The sequence below is a fragment of the Camelus dromedarius genome, chromosome 6 (assembly GCF_036321535.1).
Source record: "Camelus dromedarius isolate mCamDro1 chromosome 6, mCamDro1.pat, whole genome shotgun sequence".
NCBI classification, from domain to species: domain Eukaryota; kingdom Metazoa; phylum Chordata; class Mammalia; order Artiodactyla; family Camelidae; genus Camelus; species Camelus dromedarius.
Window position 1 is genome coordinate 24804651 of NC_087441.1, and position 20560 is coordinate 24825210.

Below are 20560 nucleotides of genomic sequence, written 5' to 3' on the forward strand. Positions count from 1 at the left end.
GACTTGAGAACTGGTCTTCGTGGAAAGATAAAGGGACTCTACATTCATTTATTAGGCCTCATTGACACTGAGAGGTAGGCTGCAGATATGGTTTCTTGTCCCTTCCACATGGAGGCTTCCCTCTCCCGGGAAGGAGGATATGGCCCAGAATAATGCCATCTACTCCTGATACCTTAGGGAATGATGGGCAAGGGGATCAAAGACAGAGCCCAGCGGTCAGATGGACATGTCTTTGTCTCCCCATCTCAGGTTGGCACTTTGCATTGCGTGTGGTAGAAACATTCAGATGAGCGTGTGGGAGCCCGAGATTCCAGACAGTACATTCACCAGATAGTACCTTAGAGAGGAGCAAGGGGAGGGAACATATTTATCCAGAAGTCATTTAATCCAGAAGAGACTGACGGTACCTTGTTAGTGAGCGAGTTCAGATTTTCTTATTCCTCCTTAGGGTGGGTTCAAGAGGAAGATTTAATTACTTGAAGGAAAGAAACAAGGTACATTTATTGCAATTTGAATGTGGAAATTTGAGATCTCTGTGACAAATGTTTTGAACAGTGGCTGTTCCCGCTTCATTTCTGTATGTGTTTTTGATTACACTTCCTTTTTTTAAATTGAAGTATAGTTGATTTATAATGTGTTCATTTTTGATGTGCAGCACAGTTATATATATATTTATATTCTTTTTCATATTCTTTTTCATTATAGGCTATTACAAGGTATTGAATGTAGTTCCCTGAGCTATACAGTAGGACCTTGTTATTTATCTATTTTATATATAGTAGTTAGTATCTGCAAATCCTGAACTCCTAGTTTCCCAGTTTATCCCTCCATGTTCCCATTTTCCCTGCTGGTAACCACAAGTTTGTTTTCTATGTCTGTGAGCCCATTTCTGTTTTGTAAATAAGTTCATCTGTCTTATTTTTCAGATTCCACATATGAGTGATATCATGTGGTATTTTTCTTTCTCTTTCTGGCTCACTTCACTTAGTATGATTACACTTCTTATGCTTGGATCCAACTTCTTTGCAGTGACCTCACCTCACTTCTTTCCCTTTGGTGCTCTTTGTTTGGCTCTCCACCCGCCCCCTTCTCTTTTCTTTCTCAGCCATTTTCATCTGTAAATTCTATCAACTTTTTTGAGTGAGTTTTTGTCACAGATCCTCTAAATGAATTTGTCTTTGGGTTTTCTGAAGTACTCATCAAGTCTAAAGATTTCTGTGAAATACACATGTGCCATCCAAAAAAAAAAGATGGAGGAGAAAGCAAGAAAGAGAATCTTGTGCTTTGGTGTTCATTCCAGAGGTTGAGGACCAGCTGAGGATTCAATGGGAAAAATTCTAATGATTGCATTATATGTGTTATTACCCTTGGTTATTTAATTTTCTTTTTCAATACCTTGCCTAAAGATTTACATTCATTCCCATTGTATCTCTCACTTTGATTTTATTTTACAATTTTCTGGGGTTTTTTTACCTCTCAATTGCTACTACCAGGTACATGCAACAGCATGCTACTCAATCTCTCTTGAAATTCGTCCTTTTCTCTCTAGGGATTTTGTTTCTCTGGAGCAGTTCCGTTGGACTGACTTTTAAGGCCACACACAACTAAACCTTGCTTTGTCTTTGTCAACTCTGCCTGCCAATTGTACACAAGGCCAAGTTTTAAATTTTATCTTGTTACTAACGATAAAGACTGTGACCTACAGGCTTTTCTGTAGGTCACTTAGCACTTGCGTGAGAGCCCAAGAAGTAACAAAATGCTTAGGACAGGGGTTTGGTTTATAATCTATAAAATATCATTCCTCATGAATTTTTTTTTTTTTAGATGAGAAGAAGTACTTTCTGATAATTTTGTAGTTTGAGGAAATTTGAGACAAGTGCACAGATACAAAACTGAACTCTTGGGATGATCTCTTAACATTTTCGAGATTGAAGTCAGTTCTAAAAAGAAATACATGGAAAGACAGAGAGAGAGAAATAGAAAAACAAAGAATAAAGTCTATGTTGTGTGTACATCTAGGCTAAGGCATTGTATTAAATTACAAGTACTTTGAGCTTTGCTCCATATCATATTTTTAATATAATGGTATCTACCTACTATACAATGAAGTGTATTGATAATTAAGGGCTGAAAAAATCAGGTAATGGAAAAGAGCACACATTTTCAGTCGCTTCTGTGAGTTAAAAAATTAACTTGAAGCCTTTGGTCTTCTAACAATAAAGCTTCTAAACTTTTCCTTTTAGAAATTAAATGCAAAAGTCAGTGCTTTGCTGCCCAGTTAAAACAGCCTTGTTTAAAAAAAAAGAAAGAAAAAAGAAGTTGTTTCCAGGCAAAGAGCAGAGGACGTGGGAATAACATCCCTCATTCAGCTCCGTCCCCTCAAAAGCTCATTTGTAGGACCAGGTAAACACACACCTTCCGTATTCTATTTTTGAAATTACGTTGAGGAATATACAGGCTGTTATCTGTAAAAGAAGCGACTTTTGAAACTTTAGTTGATGTAACATGTTCCAAGATTCATGAACAGAGTAATTATTTTAAAAGTATATAAAAGCAGGCATAATTTAGATGCATTTACTCTAAAACGTAATAATTATCAATGACAATTCCTCTATATGAATAGAGAACTGTCTCATATTAGTTTTGCAGATACTTTATACCTTTTGAATGGTTCTGAAATTCACTCTTGTGTATTCTTTTCTTTTACTTTAAAAGCTGTAATGACTAATCCTGATCTTCTGTCAGAATATAAGTTTAAAAATGATTCCATTAAAAGGAAGAACTAAAATTCATATTTCTTAAATAATCTGTGCCTAGGGGAAAAAATGTTCATTCAGGCATTTAATGGCAACTTGTAAGCTACTTTATTCCTTTTGATAATTTTCTTTCTTTCTTTCTTTCTTTTTTTTTTTTTCATTTATCAAAGTGTATTGAATGGCTGACATGTGAAAGATGCTAGGGAGAACACAAAGAAAATAGAATGTTCTCCAGATTCTCAAAAAAGCTGAAAATCTAGGAGGGGAGGAAGAAAATGTACATTAATTATAATAAAATAAAGTGATTTGCCTGTACAATAAATACAAAGAAAGTTCTATAAGACTTCAGAAGAGAAAGGCACACCCTTCCTCGGTAAGCTCAGAAAGACTTTGCGCAGGGAATGGCATACAAGTGGGGTCTTAAGGGATGGCAGAAGTTGACATGGAGGGAAGTAAGTAATCTGAGGCATTGGCTACAATGAGCAGAAAGCAAGTAGGAAGCTGTGGGATGTTTGTCCTGTCTGGGTGGAATATAAGTGCTTAGAGGGCAGTACGACAAATGAGATGGGAAAAGTGAGCTTTGAATGCAGGATGGTAGAATTTGGATTTTCTCTGCAGACAATGGAGAATCATTGGAGAATTCTGAAGAGTGGGGAGATATATTCTGATTTTTCTTTTGATGTTATTGATCTATACCACAGAGTAAAGAAAGAAGAGGGGTAGAGAGAGTACTTGAGTTGGAGGCTACTGGCAGATAATAGACCAAACAACATGAGTTTTGGCCAAGGGCCACGCAACTGAATAGAAAGAAGGCAGTGACTATGAGATAAGTGGTTGAGGCAATAACAGTACCAATAATTATGAGAATGGACATTTACCGAGGATGTAGGCTCTTTTTTAGGCACACTTTTGGTGTTATCTCATTTAATCCTCACTTTTTGCAAAGGTGCTGCTGTTATTACCTTTTTAAAGGAGAGGAAACCAAGGCATAGAGAGCTGAAGTAATTTGCAGAGTTCACACAGTTCAGCAATAGAGAGGCAGGACTTAAATTTTTTTTAAATCTCAACATTGCAGCGATACTCTTAACTGAGCTTATAGACTTGGAACCGATTGGAATTGGAGAGCTAGAGGGATCAGTTTTGAACCTGGGTTTCTGCAGGAGTAATGCCATTTATGTAAACTAGGAAGTCAGGTTGAAGAAGAGGTTTAGCTCAAGGTGAGATGATGTGTTCCAGTTTTCACTCAATTTTGCATTTGCATTTAAAGAACAGACTGAATTGTCAATGATCATTACCCAGTATAGCTACAGACTGAGTGCAGGCTAATGTTCAGAAGAAGTAGCTTTAGAAAAATGTTATGAATTAATGTCGTTTACTGTTCAGACTAACTGATTCTTTGATCAATGCAATTTGTCCTGCTTTGAATGAAGTTATTAATATTGAAGAGTATTTGAAAGGGCGCTTGAATGTTTTAGAAGTGTTTTTTAATCTTACTGGCCAATTTTTATAGCCAATACTTAGTTGACCTAGAGGTATAAACTAACAAATGCTTGTTTTCACACTGAAGTTCTAGATAGAATTCTGATTCATAAATTCAAAATCACTGTTCTCTCATTAAGTGTTTGATTCCTCCCTGAGTTTCTGGTGCCTTGCAGTCCCTGATATACACCATGCATGCAATAAATACTCTTTGAATTATAATAATAAAAATGTTCATTCTTCACTATATTTAATTTATATTTGATATTTAAGATATTTAAAAACAGCCCCTTTGTCAATTGAACTGTACAGTTCTGGAATCAGTGAATTGTTTCAGAGACTTTCTCTTCTGAAGTTGTTTGATTTTCAGGGCTCATCATAAAGCGAAGTTCTGAAATTTTTATTCTCCTTGAAGGCACGACAAGTTACAATGGCTATGGGGAAAACAAACACTTTTTTTTTTTTGGAGGAAGGTATGTTTTACATATTTTTGTAACCAAAGGCTATTGAAATGGAAACAAGCTTAATAAATAAGTAAAATATCATGCAAAATTTAGGGCAGAGATACCAAAATGAAAGTTAAGATTCACAGCTGCAGAATTTGCAGTTATTTGGTTGAATTCTGAAATCAAATTATTTATTCAACTAAGACTAAGTCCAGCTAGGGGATGTCTAGTCTTAAACAGGTTACTGACTAGAATCATAATTAGGCTAATATTTGCACTCATAGCATTTAAGAAACCAGTTATTTATTCCCTATCCTTCTTCCCTCTCCTCACTCCCCACTTCTGGGCATGCTCTCACCACCATGCTTTAAAGCTTATTTTCCATTGACAATAGATGGGAAAGCTCCCCGTAGGTCTTTCCAGCACTGAAATTCAGGACCTAAAACTAAAGCCCAGAAAATAAGTTTAAAAATGTAACAGAGGCACAATCTTTGACTTATTTCACATGGTAGTATTATTTTTCTGGTTTGATCAAGCTTTATATTGCGTCATTAATTTCCATGTTTATCCATCTACATATAATCAATAAAGCAGTATCTTGGTTTAAATTTAAATTACCCAGCTTGGGCCCCAATCACGTCAGTTTTTTTGGACTAGGGTTGGATGATTGAGATGATCTGGGTCTGACCCAATGTCAATGTGTGACTCTGAACAAGTTGGTTAGTCTCTAGCCCACTGTTTGCCTCATTTGTATTCGACTAGACAATTGGACCATCCTTTGTTCGCCTCATAGAGGGAAAATGATATGAGTATTAATAAAATTAAATACTATTTGACACAACATTGTAAAATGACTATAACTCAATAAAAAATGTTTAAAATAGATAGATAAATAAATAAATAAATAAATAAATAAATAAATAACCACATCTGATTTTTGAAGGAAAAAAAATTAAATACTCAGGTACAAGCCAATGAACTAAGCTGATGCTCCAACTCTGGGTATGCTGATAAGTTCCAGAGTCCCTCTTCAGGACAAACAGTGCTTCTGCCAATGCCCAGCTCAGGGTTGGGAGGGGTCACACCCAGATGCACACGTACCCAGAGGAAGAGCTCCTCTTCTTCCTGTCCTGTTCCATTCCCTCCTCCAACCTATTGCTTGAAAAGTCACCATTAGTCTCCAGCAAAGATGTTCACACATAAAACCTCCTTCCTCCCTGGCATTTCCTTGTTCTCTTCAGGGGACACTACCTCTCTGTCTTCCATCACTCACAGTTCAGTCTATTTATGCACTTATTTTCCCACAAATCCTTTTGCTCTCTCCCTTTATTTCCTAAGCAAAATCTCAGAACACTTTTCTATTTCACTTATGAGATACAAAGTTCCAGTCTTGCCAAAGAAGTCTGAGTAAAAATAACGATGCCCTTCACTAGGGAAAAGAAAAGCTGGAACTTTTAAAGTTAAATGCAACTTACTAAGAAACAGGGATGCCTGTCTCTAAAGTTCTCTAGACTGTTGGTTATCTTCAGAATTTCTGCAATTTCATGGTTTTTAAAAACGTAAACCTATTTATCTGTTATCACAAGCAGTTGAAATATACACAGAATGCTAGAGCATTTAATTTTCCTGTTTTTAGTTATTAGTGTGGCTAAAATTGTGTGCTACAAATGTAATATGTTAAGTTCCTACAGGTAAAGATGATAAAGAAGAGGGAATAAATGACTGTGGAGGAAGGCTGGGTGGTGGGGATGAAGATCAGGAAAGCTGTCATAAAGACAGGGATGCTTTGAGTTGGACTTTGTAGTTTGAATACAAATGATCAGTCGCCTGAGTTAAAAAAAAAAAGACATTCCAAGCATAAGGCGAGGCTCAGAGGCGGGGCACCACTTGATGCATTTTGAGGAGCAGTAAATTGTTTTGTGTTTCAAAGTAGAAACTGTTTGAGGGTTCTGAGGCAGAGCTCAAATTTGAGAGAGAAAACGAGTGTTATTACCATGTGTCTTGGTGCTTTTTGAGGAAGTTTCTATTCAAACCCCTGTATACAAATTGAAAACAACCTAAACCATCTCTTTCTAAAAATGGAAAAATGCCAGACTTTTGGTATCTTCTACAAGCGTTCCTGAGACCCTCACCGTCATGGTGAGAATGGCACAGAGCACTTGATGTGATGAGGAAATGCAGCATCAGCAACAAGACAAGAGAAAGAAAAGGACAATTTGGAGAGTGAAGCAACTTGGGGCTTTATTGTCCAGCTACACATGTGGAGGATAAGGGCTTTATGTGCACACCAGGATGGGTGAGCCCCTCGCCTCCTTGAGAATGGGAAGGCAGGTAAGGAGGAAGAGGAGGTAAGCAGACAGCCTTTGGGGAGGTGTCGAAATAGAGTCTGCCTCCCTGCAGGCAGGACGAAGGGATAGCGGATCAAGGTGCATCCTCCCTGGAAACCAGTGTGGCTGCTGAGATATATTCCACAGAGGGTGAGACGGTGGTCCGGGGCATATTAAGACTCAACTAGCTGAACTTTATAATGTCCAGAAGAATGTTCCTTTTAAGTGATTAAAAAGTTATAGGAGTTCTGTTTTCTCTCTGTTGTACTGCTTTTTCAGGAATCAGACACTCACCAGCATATAATAGAAATGATAATATACACGTATCTCTGCAGACATGCTAACATCTGTTGAATTCGGTAGTTTTACCAAAGGCGTAATTTGAAATATGCATTTTAATCATTTAATATACTGAAACAAACCAAGAGCGGTAAAAGTTGAAGTGTCATAATTGAGTTTTCTGCCCAGGTGGGTTTTTCCATTTTTCTTGTACTCACATGAAATATGGGATGGCTTTAGCATTACCTCATTTTTTCTGACCAAGACCCATTTTCTTGGGCATCCCCCAACTGCCACATAAACCTCAGTCTCATTGGTTTCCTTCTCTTTCCTAAGTATTCATTGTTTACTAGAGACCAGCACAGTGGTTTTTTAATTTCTTTCAAATCTTTTTTTTTCTGCCCAGAACATTATTTTTTTTAATATTGTTCTTCTTAGATTATTAAGCAACTTAGGAAATGTTTCTCTATAATTTATTAAAAACAAAATTGGTCAAGTTTTGATTTCCTAGTGTCTTTCCATGAGAAAAAGAGAGGTAATTTTTGGTATAGCTTTTCTGTCTAGCTCCCCATCTCTCGCCACCAATGGCATGTCAGGATTCCACTGCATAGAGCTGGCCAAGCCTTCAAATGCATAAACACACGCTCACATTCATTCTTCTAAAGTGTACCACGACTTCCCAAATATCTACCAACATAAAGCCCTAAGGAAGAGCACACCCTGCATTCTTAGTTTACAGTGTTATTGGAGCCCCCAGGGATTTTTCACAGGGATCCTAGGGATGTCTGTGGTGTGGTACCCACTGTTAAAAACACAGCAAAGTTCTCCTCAACCGTCCCAGGCACAGCGCATTCTTATAACGTGACAAAGCCCCTATGAATCACCATTTCCACATTTGCGATTTGAGCTTTCCCGGTATCAGTGGGGAACTTTGTATTATTGTCATTTGCCAAAAGGGGAAACTGAGGCAAGGAAGTTTACCAAGTTTCTCACAACACAAAAAGCTTCCAGGCCAAACTCAGTCCTGGGAACATTTGTACGTGCTGTAATTCCATAGCTAACAATGAGAAAACATATTTTACTTTGTATGAAGCATTACAAAAAAAGCAACCCAAGAAAAATATTCTCTCAGCGATAACTGACTTGTCAACAAGAAACTGCAGAAGCAGGATAGACTTTAAAGAACACCCAATTTCATCCTCCCTTTTGGGGACTGAAACTTAGGAAATTTTACTTGTTTAAGCCACAGGGCAAGCAAGTGACAAGCTAAGCCCAGATCCCAGGTCTCTTGATTTTCAGTCTATTAATGCTCCTCCAACCAGATCACATTTAATTTTAACATGCATTTCTGTCATAGAGCAAACATTCATTAATCACAGCCCTCGGGCCCTATGCTGCACAGTTCGTCTTCCTTCCTTTTCCCATTTTTATGGCTTGGGCTGTCCCAGGAAGGGACTGAAAGTCACCAGACTTGGCCCTGTTACCTTTCACACCTCAGAGCCCATTTACCTGGAAAGCTGCGGAGAGCATCTTCATTCTCCAGAATGCCTCTCTGTTTCGTCGCCTGCAGCTCACTTTGGGATTTCCAAACCAGCTTTACCATCCTGATCATCTCTGGCAAGTCCCAGGGCAGCGGCCCCTGCTGGCACCCCGGCCGGCTGCCCGGGGAGGAGGGAAGCACACCTTCGGGGGCTGGCCACCTTCTGCCCAGCTCCGCCGAGTGGAAGTAGCGCTGGAGCACAGGCATTCTGCCCTGTTCCCCAGAAGAGGAGGTAGGGCTGCTGCTGCTGCTGCGGCGGCGGCGGCAGCGGCAGCTGCTATCAGAAGGGAAATGCTTCCCAGACAGGGAAAGGCGAACCCCCGGAAAATCCTCTCCAGCTTCGGACAGGCAAGCCTCCTCCAGCCTGACACAGCCTCCCTGTCCCTCCAGTCCCTCCACAAACCCTGACGCCGCGAGCGACTCACTTCCCAAGCTTTCTCACTGGTGAGGACTGTCACTGTCCTCCTTCCTTCGAGAGAGAATGCATCTCCCCCCTTCTCTCTCAGGCACTGACTTCGCGGCACTTAATTAATCCCAGGCTACAGCTGGAACGACAGCAGGGGGAAAAAAGCCATCGAGGTTTTAGCCTTTGCTTTTTCCGTTCTTCTGATTTATCTGTTTTCCGTTCTCTTTTGGGGCTTGTCAAAGTTTGTTCAGTGGCTTGTTTAGCCCCTGAAGGACGGCAGGCAAAGAAGCTGGGGGTGGGGGTCCCCTTTGCCAGCCTCTCAGAAGGGTCCTCCGGAGGCCAATTCTCTGAAGGTGTCAGGTAAGGAGTCGCCCCCGTGGTGCCGGAAGCCTAGAAGATTCCCCGGCTCCAGCCCTGCAAGCCCGAGGAGCTCTCGGAAAACAGGGGAAGCCAGGCACCCGCACAGCCAATTTGCAGCTGCTTCTTTCTGGAAGGTCTGGCCGGGGGCCACCTTGCCTGTCCACTACGGTCTGCTCTGGGCTGGGGTTATTCCGAAGGCTCTTGGGTTGATTCTCGGCGCCACTGTTCACACACTCCCCTCCTCCACGCCCCTCCCCCTTTGCTGTCATTTGGTTCTCAGTAAACTTAACTGGGTTTTGGCCTCTTAGTCAAATCCCTTTGTAACCTCAGCTGCCCTTCGGCTGGAAGGGAAATAACACTGAATCACATTCCAAAGCTCTCTCTGAAAGAAGTGAATTAGGGGAGCATCAACTACGCTGTACACCAGAAATTAACACAACATTGTAAACCAACTGTACTTCAATTAAAAAAAAAATCCTGCAAACATCCAGTGGGGTTCCATAGTCTGGATACTTAGCTCGGGAAGGTTAAAAATTTATTTCAAAGGAGTAATCATTTCCTTTAATAACAATTTTAAAGGCTATTCATTGGGGGCATAAATGACAGTGCAAAGAAAGGGAAGGAAGTGTTGCAGGTTCACTCTCCAGAGACAGAGCACTGTGGACATAATGTTTGGGCCACTAATTGCCACCCCCCTCCCCTGACAGTGGTTTGGCTGAGGGCAATCATGGGCCACCTGTCTTGGATCCGGAGGCTCATAGATGCAGGCACTCACCCTGGAAGTAAGAACCCCTACCACAGAAGAGGACGCCCCCTGGGGCTAATGTGAAAAGCCCTGGATATAAATGGAAGTGGGGTGGTATTGTATTTGGCACTTTTGCCAGCAAATTGGGTTTGAAGGAACAATTTGAACTTGGACATTCACATGGAGAGCTCCTATTTTCTTGGGGAGACCACTGTAACAATTCCATCTTTCTTTCCTTTTTACGTCTCTGCATGGCAAAGTGTTTTATTTTGCTTGGCATTTTATTTTGTTGATGTACAATCTGTTGCTCCTGTCTGCGTCCCTTTTGGGACTGTTTTATTATACAATCATTTGATGTTTCTTTAGGGGAGAGAAAAGGGGACTTAGGGGAGAAGAGAAAGACCATTGTAGGGTGTGTATTATTTTCAATGCCCTCACCTCATTTTTGAAACTAGCAAAGGCTACTGCAATTTTGTGGTTGTTGTTACTATTATTTCTCTAAACCCGTGGTTAATAAGTTTAGTTTTCCACACTGAATTAAGTGGCTTTTCTTTTTTTTCTGGATGGAAAAGTAAACTGGCAAACCTACTGTCTTTTTTAATACGTAAAACCTTTTTTACCTATTAAGGTCAGCATCCTTTAAGGATATAAAACAATAAAAGACATTTAAGACACTGATGCTTGGAAATTTCATTATTAAAATATTGGTCAAACAACTCTTTCTATAACAACCAGATATTCATACAGTCCAATTAGGGAATAATCAATGATCCACTTATGAGAAAAATGTGCCTTTTAAAAACTTCCCTCTTTGTTAAGAGATGAAAGGATTTAAGTGTAAGTCTGACAGTTCCACCACTTTTGCCGGCCCTCCCAATTCTTACTTTACCCTTCCATCAGCCTGGGGCATCCAGGCTCTCTAGAACTGAGACAATTTTATTTAATAAGCACAGGTAGACTGTTGTATTTTATTAGCATATTTCCTGAATAATGTCTTAAACTCACTCCTCAGTCACAAACTTCCTTGACATACCAACCAAAGAGTTTCCTAAGTGTTTGACTATTTTTATTTTTGTTCACTTATTTTGCAATAGTACTTAGCATCAGGATATCCTGACCCTTGGAACAAAGGGGTTAAGAACAAAGAAAACAAATATACGATATAATATGTCACATACACTAATATATTAAGAATATAACTCTTCATTGCACATCTCTTCAAGAATGACTTTTTAAAAGCCCAAGAATATGTTTCCATTGTCTTCTCTAGATTGTTTTACACATCTCCTCATAAAAATATCTTAAAGAAGTTACAAAATGTTGACTCACTGAACATGAATACTTCCTAGTGGAAATGTATTAGGGCCAAGCAAATACCATCTCAAATTTTCAAAGAGGAATCTCCTTCATTTGAAGGTTTGAAAATTGAAAATGTTGCACAATTAAAAACAAAAATTCTCCCCAATATGGGATTATCTTCATCCCAAGGTAGAACTGCAGAAATACCACAAGGAAGGTCATTCTCATGGTATTTCTGGCTCACACAGAAACAGGAAGTACAGGAAATCTTGCGAGAAAGCTTGGCTCAGGAGATTTTTGGCTCAACTGCTGGTTCAAGAGATCCGGACAAACTAATGAGATGCTAACACTTGTCGGACTAAAATTACTTACTATACCTCACAAATTCTCTAAAAGGCTCTGTTACATTTCCTACCTAGCATCTCAGAGGCTGTGATCTCTTTTGCCTTTCAGATAGTTACTTTAGAAGATCATGCCTGTAAACCTATGATTTCCCCTTACCCAGGAAACATTATTCACCTTGAGATAGTGTTACACCAGGGATGGGGAGAAGGGGCTGATGGGGAGGTTCTGTGCCCAGAAGTGTCGTGGAGCAAAGAGGTCCCAGCTATGTGACTTGTAGGATTCTTACAAATTTTAGTATCCATAACTAATGTGCTACAAATAGGAAGTTTAAGACAGATTTTCAAATAACCTCATTTTTTTTCAGGCATTATGAATCAACTTAACTTTCCATGAAGAGGAACATAAAGTAGTTCTCTTCTTCTTTATGCGACAGAAATGCAATGAGAACTAACGAAGTCAAAACAGCTTGTTCCAATGGATACCTAATTCTATCAAAAACACTTTGCTGTGCATTTGCAGCTATAAAAGAAAGAACTGATAACCATAGTGCTAAAGTATATGGCCAAGAAAAAAGATTCAAAGACATAATGGTTTAGAATCTGGATTATTTTAAAGAATTTCCAGGGTTCTGGGGGTTATGTAAAAATCTTGTAGACTTAAAGCTGTTCTAATCGCTAGGCAGATAAGCCCTCATTCTATATGATTTTACAAAGAAAATAGTAATAATAATATTTAGTATTTCTAAGCATTCTAGAGGATGTGCATTTTTTTAAATGGAAACTTAGAAATATATATTCATTTGAATTTTAGATTATTTTGAGTCTGTCAATAGATCTCACAAAACTTCATCTTAATTAATAAAATCTTCTTACTCAGATATTTTGGAAGTACTTTAAACAATTTATTAACCTCCATCCTGCTTCTATATTTAAATACAAATTTCAAACCCTTGAGGGAGTTTATTCATTTTGTTCTGGCCTTTTTTCTCCATCAGTTTAAATATGGATGTGTAAACACACACACACACACACACACACACACAAGCGCGCGCGCACACACACACACACACACACACACACATGACCACCCGGGTTTCACAAATGCAATTCAAATGAAATTCAAAATGAGCAAGGGAGGAAAAACAGGTCTTTCAACTTTGTTTAATGTAGTCTAAGTAGAAGAAGCTCAAACAATTTACAGTGTCCTTCAGGACAAATAGCAATGTAATAACTTCGGCCTTAACTAATCTGAAGGAATAATGCCAGCAAGAAGGGGAAAGGACTTGGTCTACAGACCGACCATAGAAGGCAGCACATATTTCCATTGTCACGTGGAAAGGGAGGAGAGTGGTGGGGCAGGATGAGAAAAGACGAGGTGGGGGGGGGAGTGGGAGGGGGCTGAACTGACAGATTCATAGTTTGATTTCACAACAGGTTTCTAAACTACAACTGATTGTTCCCTTATTCACTCGGCAAATATGTATTAACAGCTAGAGCAACAGCACAGGAGAGAACCTCCTGTACCAGCTCCTGGGTCTTTTTTCAGGGACTGGGACATGTCTGACCTCCCCCACCTCGATTCTGGTTTTCACTATGAGTTATATCTTCTATTACTTTTCTTTGGACATTTAAAGAGAGAAACCAGAATGTTTAAGCTGGCACCAGACCTCTGTCCTGGCTCTTAGATATCTAACTAATGCTAACTTTACTGTCTCTTGACTGTTAACCCACAGCAAATAGCTTTGATATAATACTGAGTCCAGTAACACAGGGATTGAGAACAAAGTGGCTGGAAGACTAGATTTTCTCCATCAGGCTCCTCCTCCCTGCTGAGGAATAAAACCTGCTGTTTGCTGCATGATGGAAGACCTGACGCTTTACTTTGTGATGGTGGCATCCTCGGGCTGAAACCTTCCTAGGATTTCAGAACTTATTTCTGATTTCAAAAGACTGTAAGTGGTGGTAGAGTACACTTTTTGTAATTTCATGTTCGGATGTGTAGCCTTCTTAAAAAAATAGCTACTGTGATGAAATCTCCAAGTAGCCCTCCAAGACTACTTACCTTCGGGTTACAAAAACCGTATTGCAATCTCAACTCACCACTGAGCTTTGCCTCAAACTTAGAGACTGATCTATAAATGGGTATGATAGCAATAACCACCTTATCACTGGGATCTTGTAAGAGCAAAATAAGATTAAAATGTGAGTTATTCATAAACAATAATGGGCTGTAAGTTTTTAAAATGATTGTTTTTAAGCTATAAGAAATCATACTTGACAATTCACCTAGACTCAAATTTCAGTTATACTCTCCTGGATTCTATAAGAGAGCTAAAAAGTCGAACACTCCATCCTTGAAGTAGGTCCCACTTTGGAAATCTGTGTTCCCTGTGAGGATTTAGGAGGAGAAGAAATTAGAGACAGGGGTACTGGATACAGTATTGTAGAGTGGCCCAATGGGAGAGAGAGTGAGGGATTTAATAGTACAAAGGGAGGGAAAGGTGGGCAAAATGATTAAATGTGAATGAGAGTGGACAGATAAAGAACAAAGTATGTGTTAAAAGAAGGGGCTCAAAAGGATATATGCTCATTGTAATTCCATTTTGGAGGTGTGATAACAGTCCATGAATTATGTTTAGGGTGTAAGTCTGCATGATCAGTACCATGGGTTATTTAATGTTCTGGTTAATACTCTACTGGTTCCCAATTTCAGGCTACAATGACTAATGAGTGTTTTTGATGTTCATGAGCTGTACAGTTTTGTGTTGCATGCTGTGGCAGTGAACATGTGTCTTCAGGCCTCCCTTGGCCTCAGTTCCTAGACAAACTGTGTGGGCCTCACATTTTTCGCTTGGGGTCTATATTCCTCAAACAATTTTATAATTTTGACAGCTCTTAGCTCATCTCCGTTTAATTGATGTGTTTTTAAAAGAAGTGTAGTATGTAAAACAAAATACAATGCTTAAAAAGTGGCTTAAACAACGTCAGAAATACGTATCTACTTTTTTTTTTTTTTTGCAAGTGAGATGCATGGATTCTAGAAGTTCTCAAGAATTAGGCCAGGCAGAGAAGACCTCAAGGACACTGGAGGGGAGTTGGCCCAGACGTCCTCAAAGACCTGCTGGGAAAATTTTCCCCTCTTAATATAATCAAAATAAACTAGATCACTAATAAGATATAGAAATGTTTTTAGTATAAACAATATAAAAGGAAAGTGAGAAAACGTAAGGAATAAAACCTCCTAACAGCACCTGTTTTCCCACCTTGGCTTTCATTTATGTTTATGTTTATGGAGTTCAAAGTCAATTTGGAAGACAGAAGTTTCTACTATATGTGTATGAAGTGTAGTTCTACTGCCTCTTCAAATTATTCTTTATTTTTCCCTGTTTCTTTCACTTACTGCATCCTGGTGATTATGAATTACGTAAAATATCTATGCCAAAAGTAGTCTCTCAGATGCTATTCCAAAGCAATGCTTCTCAGATGTCAGTGTGCACACAAATCACCTGGAGATCCTATTAAAATGCAGATTCTGATCGGGCAGGTCTGAGTGGGAACCTGAGACTCTGCATTTCTATCAAGTTCTCCAGGGATGACAAGGCTGCTAGTCTGTGGCCATGTGGCAGATGTTTTCTGCCTCTTCCATGTTAGTTACTTATGAAAGAAAAAGCAGCAAAAGTCCCAGTCTTTACAGGAACACGTATTAGAACTTTTGAAAACAATCAATAGTAGCTCAGGTTAAATAGTCTCAACTGGAAATAAGCAACCAGAACTGCAATATTAGAGCAAGGGCTGAGTCCAGGGACATTCCTGACACTGAACCATTGAGTGGCTTTTAAATTTTGTTTCATTCATTTCTTTTCCTTTATGAATTAACTTGAAAGAGAAGGTTAACTATCCTGTATAAATCACTGTGATGAATAGTGTACATACAAGGGAGTCAAATTCAAAACCACATGGCTATTTTTGAAAGTCTTTTCTCACCAACGTCAAAACAAAATCTACTTTGGCCAATTTTGCCATTGCTCCCTCTTTCCAGCACTTTGTTGCACTCCTACTGCTATTTTCAGAATGACTGGAATACGGGCAAGGCTCTGAGTCTTTGATCTCCATCATCTGGGATACTCTCACCAAGACCCACTCCTTCATTTGATTTATTAAAGGTCTATGTAAAGTGGTCTTCGGATGCAGTCTGGTAATCTTTCCCACTGTAATATTCTAGGCATGAATGAATGGTGACCAGATGATTCTACAAAGCAAAGATGGCGAAAAAAAGAAAGTAGGCATTTGTGGCACTATAACCAGCAAGTGGCCCATGGTGCTGCTGGTTCAGAAGAACATACTGCAATGTCACAGCCTCAGCGAAACACAAAACAAGACACAGAAGATAAATAAACTCTGCAACAAGTTGCACTCTTTATCAGGTATCACCTGGAATTCATGCAGCTCCAGACACAGTATTATTCGTGGGAAAGTGAGGCCAAAAGCAAGAGGCATGTGAAATCAACTGGAAGGCAAGGGTAATCTAGAGCATGAGGCTCGCATGCTGCCACATTTATGTGATTAAAAATTTGTACAGTTAACTAAGAACGTTTGGAATAAATGGAAGCATCTGCAGGTAATTGGAAACACAGTGTGCTGCATTTTCCCCCCATTGTCTTTCCTGGTTTTTTTCTAGGGCTTTGCTACAGTGATGAACACCTGTATTTCCTGTCATCTACAGGAGTAACTGGAAAACAGGAAAGGGAGAGCTGGATGAAAAACAAATATTTATCATGGTTATTTTTGGGGTAACTTTAGAACCTGTTTTCCTCTGTGATGGCAGGAGAATCAGTGATGAAAAGTAAAGGGGAGGCTATTTAACATGCAGTCTGTAGACAATGAATAACACACTCTGTATAGCATGGTACAGGGATTCCAGCTGAAGCCCCCCTTTTTTGATATGTAGTGTTGCTAGAGGAATAACAGCACCATTGTCAAGGAAAGCAAGCCTAGCACACTAGGATAACTGACAATATTGATGCATGTACGAGATCCTCACTATCTAAAGGTTCTCTAAGAGTTTCCTTTTGGTAAATTTCTTTTTCATTCCACATTCAAATTCTAACTAAAATTTGCTCCTTCTATTCTATAAATGATCTAAAATGATGGCATAGCTTTCTGTCTCTAAGATATGGTTACCAGTGATCCTACTCTGTTTTCTCCTGTGGATCTCTGGGCCCTCATACTTTCAGTCCTCCATGACCTTCTTCCTGAATCCATTCTGCAGTCTGATCATGAGACTTCTTGCATTCTTTGTCCTCTTATACATCTTTGCTTTTGACATTCATGTTCTGTTGCCTATTTACGTGCAAGCTAAAAATACCTACCTTTGACTTGCGTGTGTTCACACACCTTGTGGCCCTTACATCTCTGTGTCTTGGTTAGAGTGTAAGGGGTCAACTCCAGAACCACCTATAACTAGGCTTTTAATAAATACGTTTTTAATGCTGCTCTTCTTTGCTTTTACGCTTTGAGGAGTGAATTGATTGAGCGACTACTAGCATGTGTTTTTCAAGTCTCTCATTAACCATTAAAAAAGTTCAGTGATGTCTTATTTTTAAAAGTTATAGTATTATGAATTAGATATACCTTGTAATCATGTCATTTTCAAACATGTAACAAATAGAAAGTGATATTAATACTGATTTGGCACAAAGAGAATTATTACTTAAAGAAACAGTCCAAATCCCTTTGTTGGGCATTCAGTGTTTTCAAAAATAGGTTCCTACTGACGAGTCCTGAAAACTCACTCCAACTTACATTTAGCACTCAAAATTCCTATGGAAATCATATTGTTGCCCATACATGGTACATGCACTATGATAATGGCCTTCCAAAGATGTCCACATCCTAGTCCTTAGAACTTGTGAATATGTTATTTTACATGGCAAGAGAAATTAAAGTAGCAGATGGAATTAAGGTTGCTAGTCAGCTGATGTTAAAATATAGAGACTTCTGAATTATCTGCATGGGCCCAGTGTAACCACTAGAGTTATTAAATATGGACGAGGGAAGCAGTAGAGGCAGTGTCAGAGTGATGGCATGTGAGAAAGACTCAAGTCGTCAATGCTGGCTTTGAAGACAGAAAGGGGCCCTCAAGCCAAGGAAAGAGGGCAGTCTTTCAAAGAAAGACAAAAACTAGATTCTCTTTAGAGTCATCAGAACAGAATGCAGAGACCTGCAGACACTTTGATTTTGGCCCTGTGGAACTGATTTCAGACTTCTAATCTCCAAAACTGTAAGATAAAACATTTGTGTTTGTTTTAAGCCACTAAGTTTGGGTAATTTTTTTACAGCAGCAATAGAAAACTAGTATGTTATTGCTCACACGTTATTCTTCCCTTTGTTGGAGAAGATTTTTTCCATCCATCTAATCCAGAAAAAGTCCCATTTTCTTCATGAAGTCTTTGCGCTCCACTTGAAATCACCTCTTCTACTTAAATAAAGCAGCACCTCTTCTGCATTTTATCTATCTGTAAGGTAACTTTACGTGTATCACTATTTGCCTTTGATGCTCTGCTTGTCTTCTAATTTAGGCTGCAAGGACCATTGTTTCATATTTCTAACATAAAATCCTGGTGATGTATCCTTCCTTCCTTCATTCATTCAATCTGCATTTCCTGAGTGGTTAATAATTTACTGAGTGTCCCATGCTAAGTGCTTGATATACAAAGCCATGTTTCCTGTCCTTCAAATTATTTACAAATTTAGTGGAGAAACAAACACGTATGCAACTAACTATAAAGCACAGTGAACTGTACTGTTAAAATGTATTTGTGGATAGAACATGTCTCAATTAGTGTTTGTTATTAATAATGATGAAAACCAACTTTTTTCATTAAATTTTTTCTTATATCTTGCCAATTAAGACAACATCTAAAAATTTATTTAAAACAAACGAAACATCATGAACTATTATACAGAGTTTGTATGTCTCCAGGATAACATGGATGGTTAATTACATTTTTGTTGATTATATTTTATTTGATGACAAGATTTTTTCTTTTTCAAGTTTAGCTGTAATGATTTTAAAACTTCAAGAATAGTCTCACTACTTTTCTCCAGTGAGTTGACACTGAATTCCTAGTGAATTGGCAACTTAGGAAAAGTTCTTATTCCTAGATAGTCAGGAAAGACAAATCATGCAATGCTAAAGTTTTAGGGGACTTTAGAGATAAATTAACCGTTTCAATTAGATCACATCTTAATTCAGGCTGACGACAGACTGGGTGGCTTACACCACAGAAATTTATTTCTCACCACAGTTCTGGAGCCTGAAAGTCTGAGATCAGGGTGTCTCTGTGGCTGGGTTCAGGTGAGGATCCTCATACTAAGGCTGCCTTCTTACTATAGCCTCACATGCTGGAGACAAACCACCTCTCTGGAGTCTCATAATCTTGTTTATGAGGGTCCACTCTCATGACCAATTACCCATCGCACTGGGATTGGGGTTTCAACATATGGATCTGGGGAGGACACAAACATTCAATCCATAGCAGATCGTTTTCTAATTTGACCAATAATGACAACATAAGTCCTGGATTCTCACATACCTGAGCTCAAGCATTTCCTTTAAGTGCTTATGTACCCAATACAGAGCTAAGCATTTTATATGAAATGCTTTATTTTATCCTCACAAGAACCCAGATGAGATAGGTACAATCATGATCCCCCATGAAAGTAATCTGCTCAAGATTCAGATGCTATCAAGCTGAAGAAGAGTGACTGGAACCAGGGCAGGCCGATTCCAGAGCACGCTCCCTGAACACTAAGCTTTACTGCCTGTGTGGTTAGGGTTTTCTTGAAAGCAGTAAGAACTGTGCCTGATTCACAGACTGTAACCGTATCTGGTTGTATCATAAAACACTTGTGTGGGACACATAAGGAAGAAAGAATAATTACGACACCACAACACCTATTTCTATAGCTATTCTTCATGGCAGGATTATATCTTGTGTCTCTCAAACCATATTCACTCCCACTGTGGTCATGACTGTAGCCACCAGAGGTTGGACTTCAGGTTTTTTGCCACAACTTTCATCCAGAAAGTGCTGAAGAAGATCTTCCTCTCTTAGTATGACTGGAGAGAAAGAACATGGTACACATGGACATTCTAAAAAGTTAGATGAACATCTGGCATCTGGTCTCCCTTCAGTAATGGGAAGATTCAAATCAGAATCTTCATTCCTAAAATAACTTTATTCCTTTTGAAAAGTGACTTGACTTGCCCACCACTTATGACTGCCATTGCCATGCACTGGATATATTCTGGGTAGTGATGGAAGATTATTAGAATAGTTTCTATGTGATCTAAACATAATTGCAGTGGGGAGGTATATAGCTCAGTGGTAGAGCGCATGCCTAGCATGAATGAGGTCCTGGGTTCAAGTCCCAGTACTTCTGTTAAAAAACAAGTAAAACTAATTACCTCCTTCCATAAAAATTTTTAAAAAATAAACATAATTTGCAGCAGCAACTCTGACCTAAATCTTGGGTCTGAAGAACCAGAACAATGACACAGACTGGTGAATGGAGAC

At 39.1% G+C, this 20560-nt stretch overlaps 1 protein-coding gene across 4 annotated transcripts in view; it reads right to left on the reverse strand.

Annotated features, from left to right (window-relative positions):
* The window catches only part of PDE7B (phosphodiesterase 7B), a 289193-nt gene that overhangs the window by 127305 nt on the left and 141328 nt on the right, over positions 1 to 20560 (reverse strand). The window contains exon 1 of one of the 4 annotated variants that reach the window (XM_031456397.2): positions 8797 to 9265. The exons of the other annotated variants lie outside the window; for them this stretch is intronic. Coding sequence (XP_031312257.1) covers positions 8797 to 9034 — 238 coding nt within the window. The 5' untranslated portion in view covers positions 9035 to 9265. Of the gene's footprint in view, positions 1 to 8796; positions 9266 to 20560 lie in introns of those variants that run through there. 4 annotated transcript variants of the gene reach the window in all.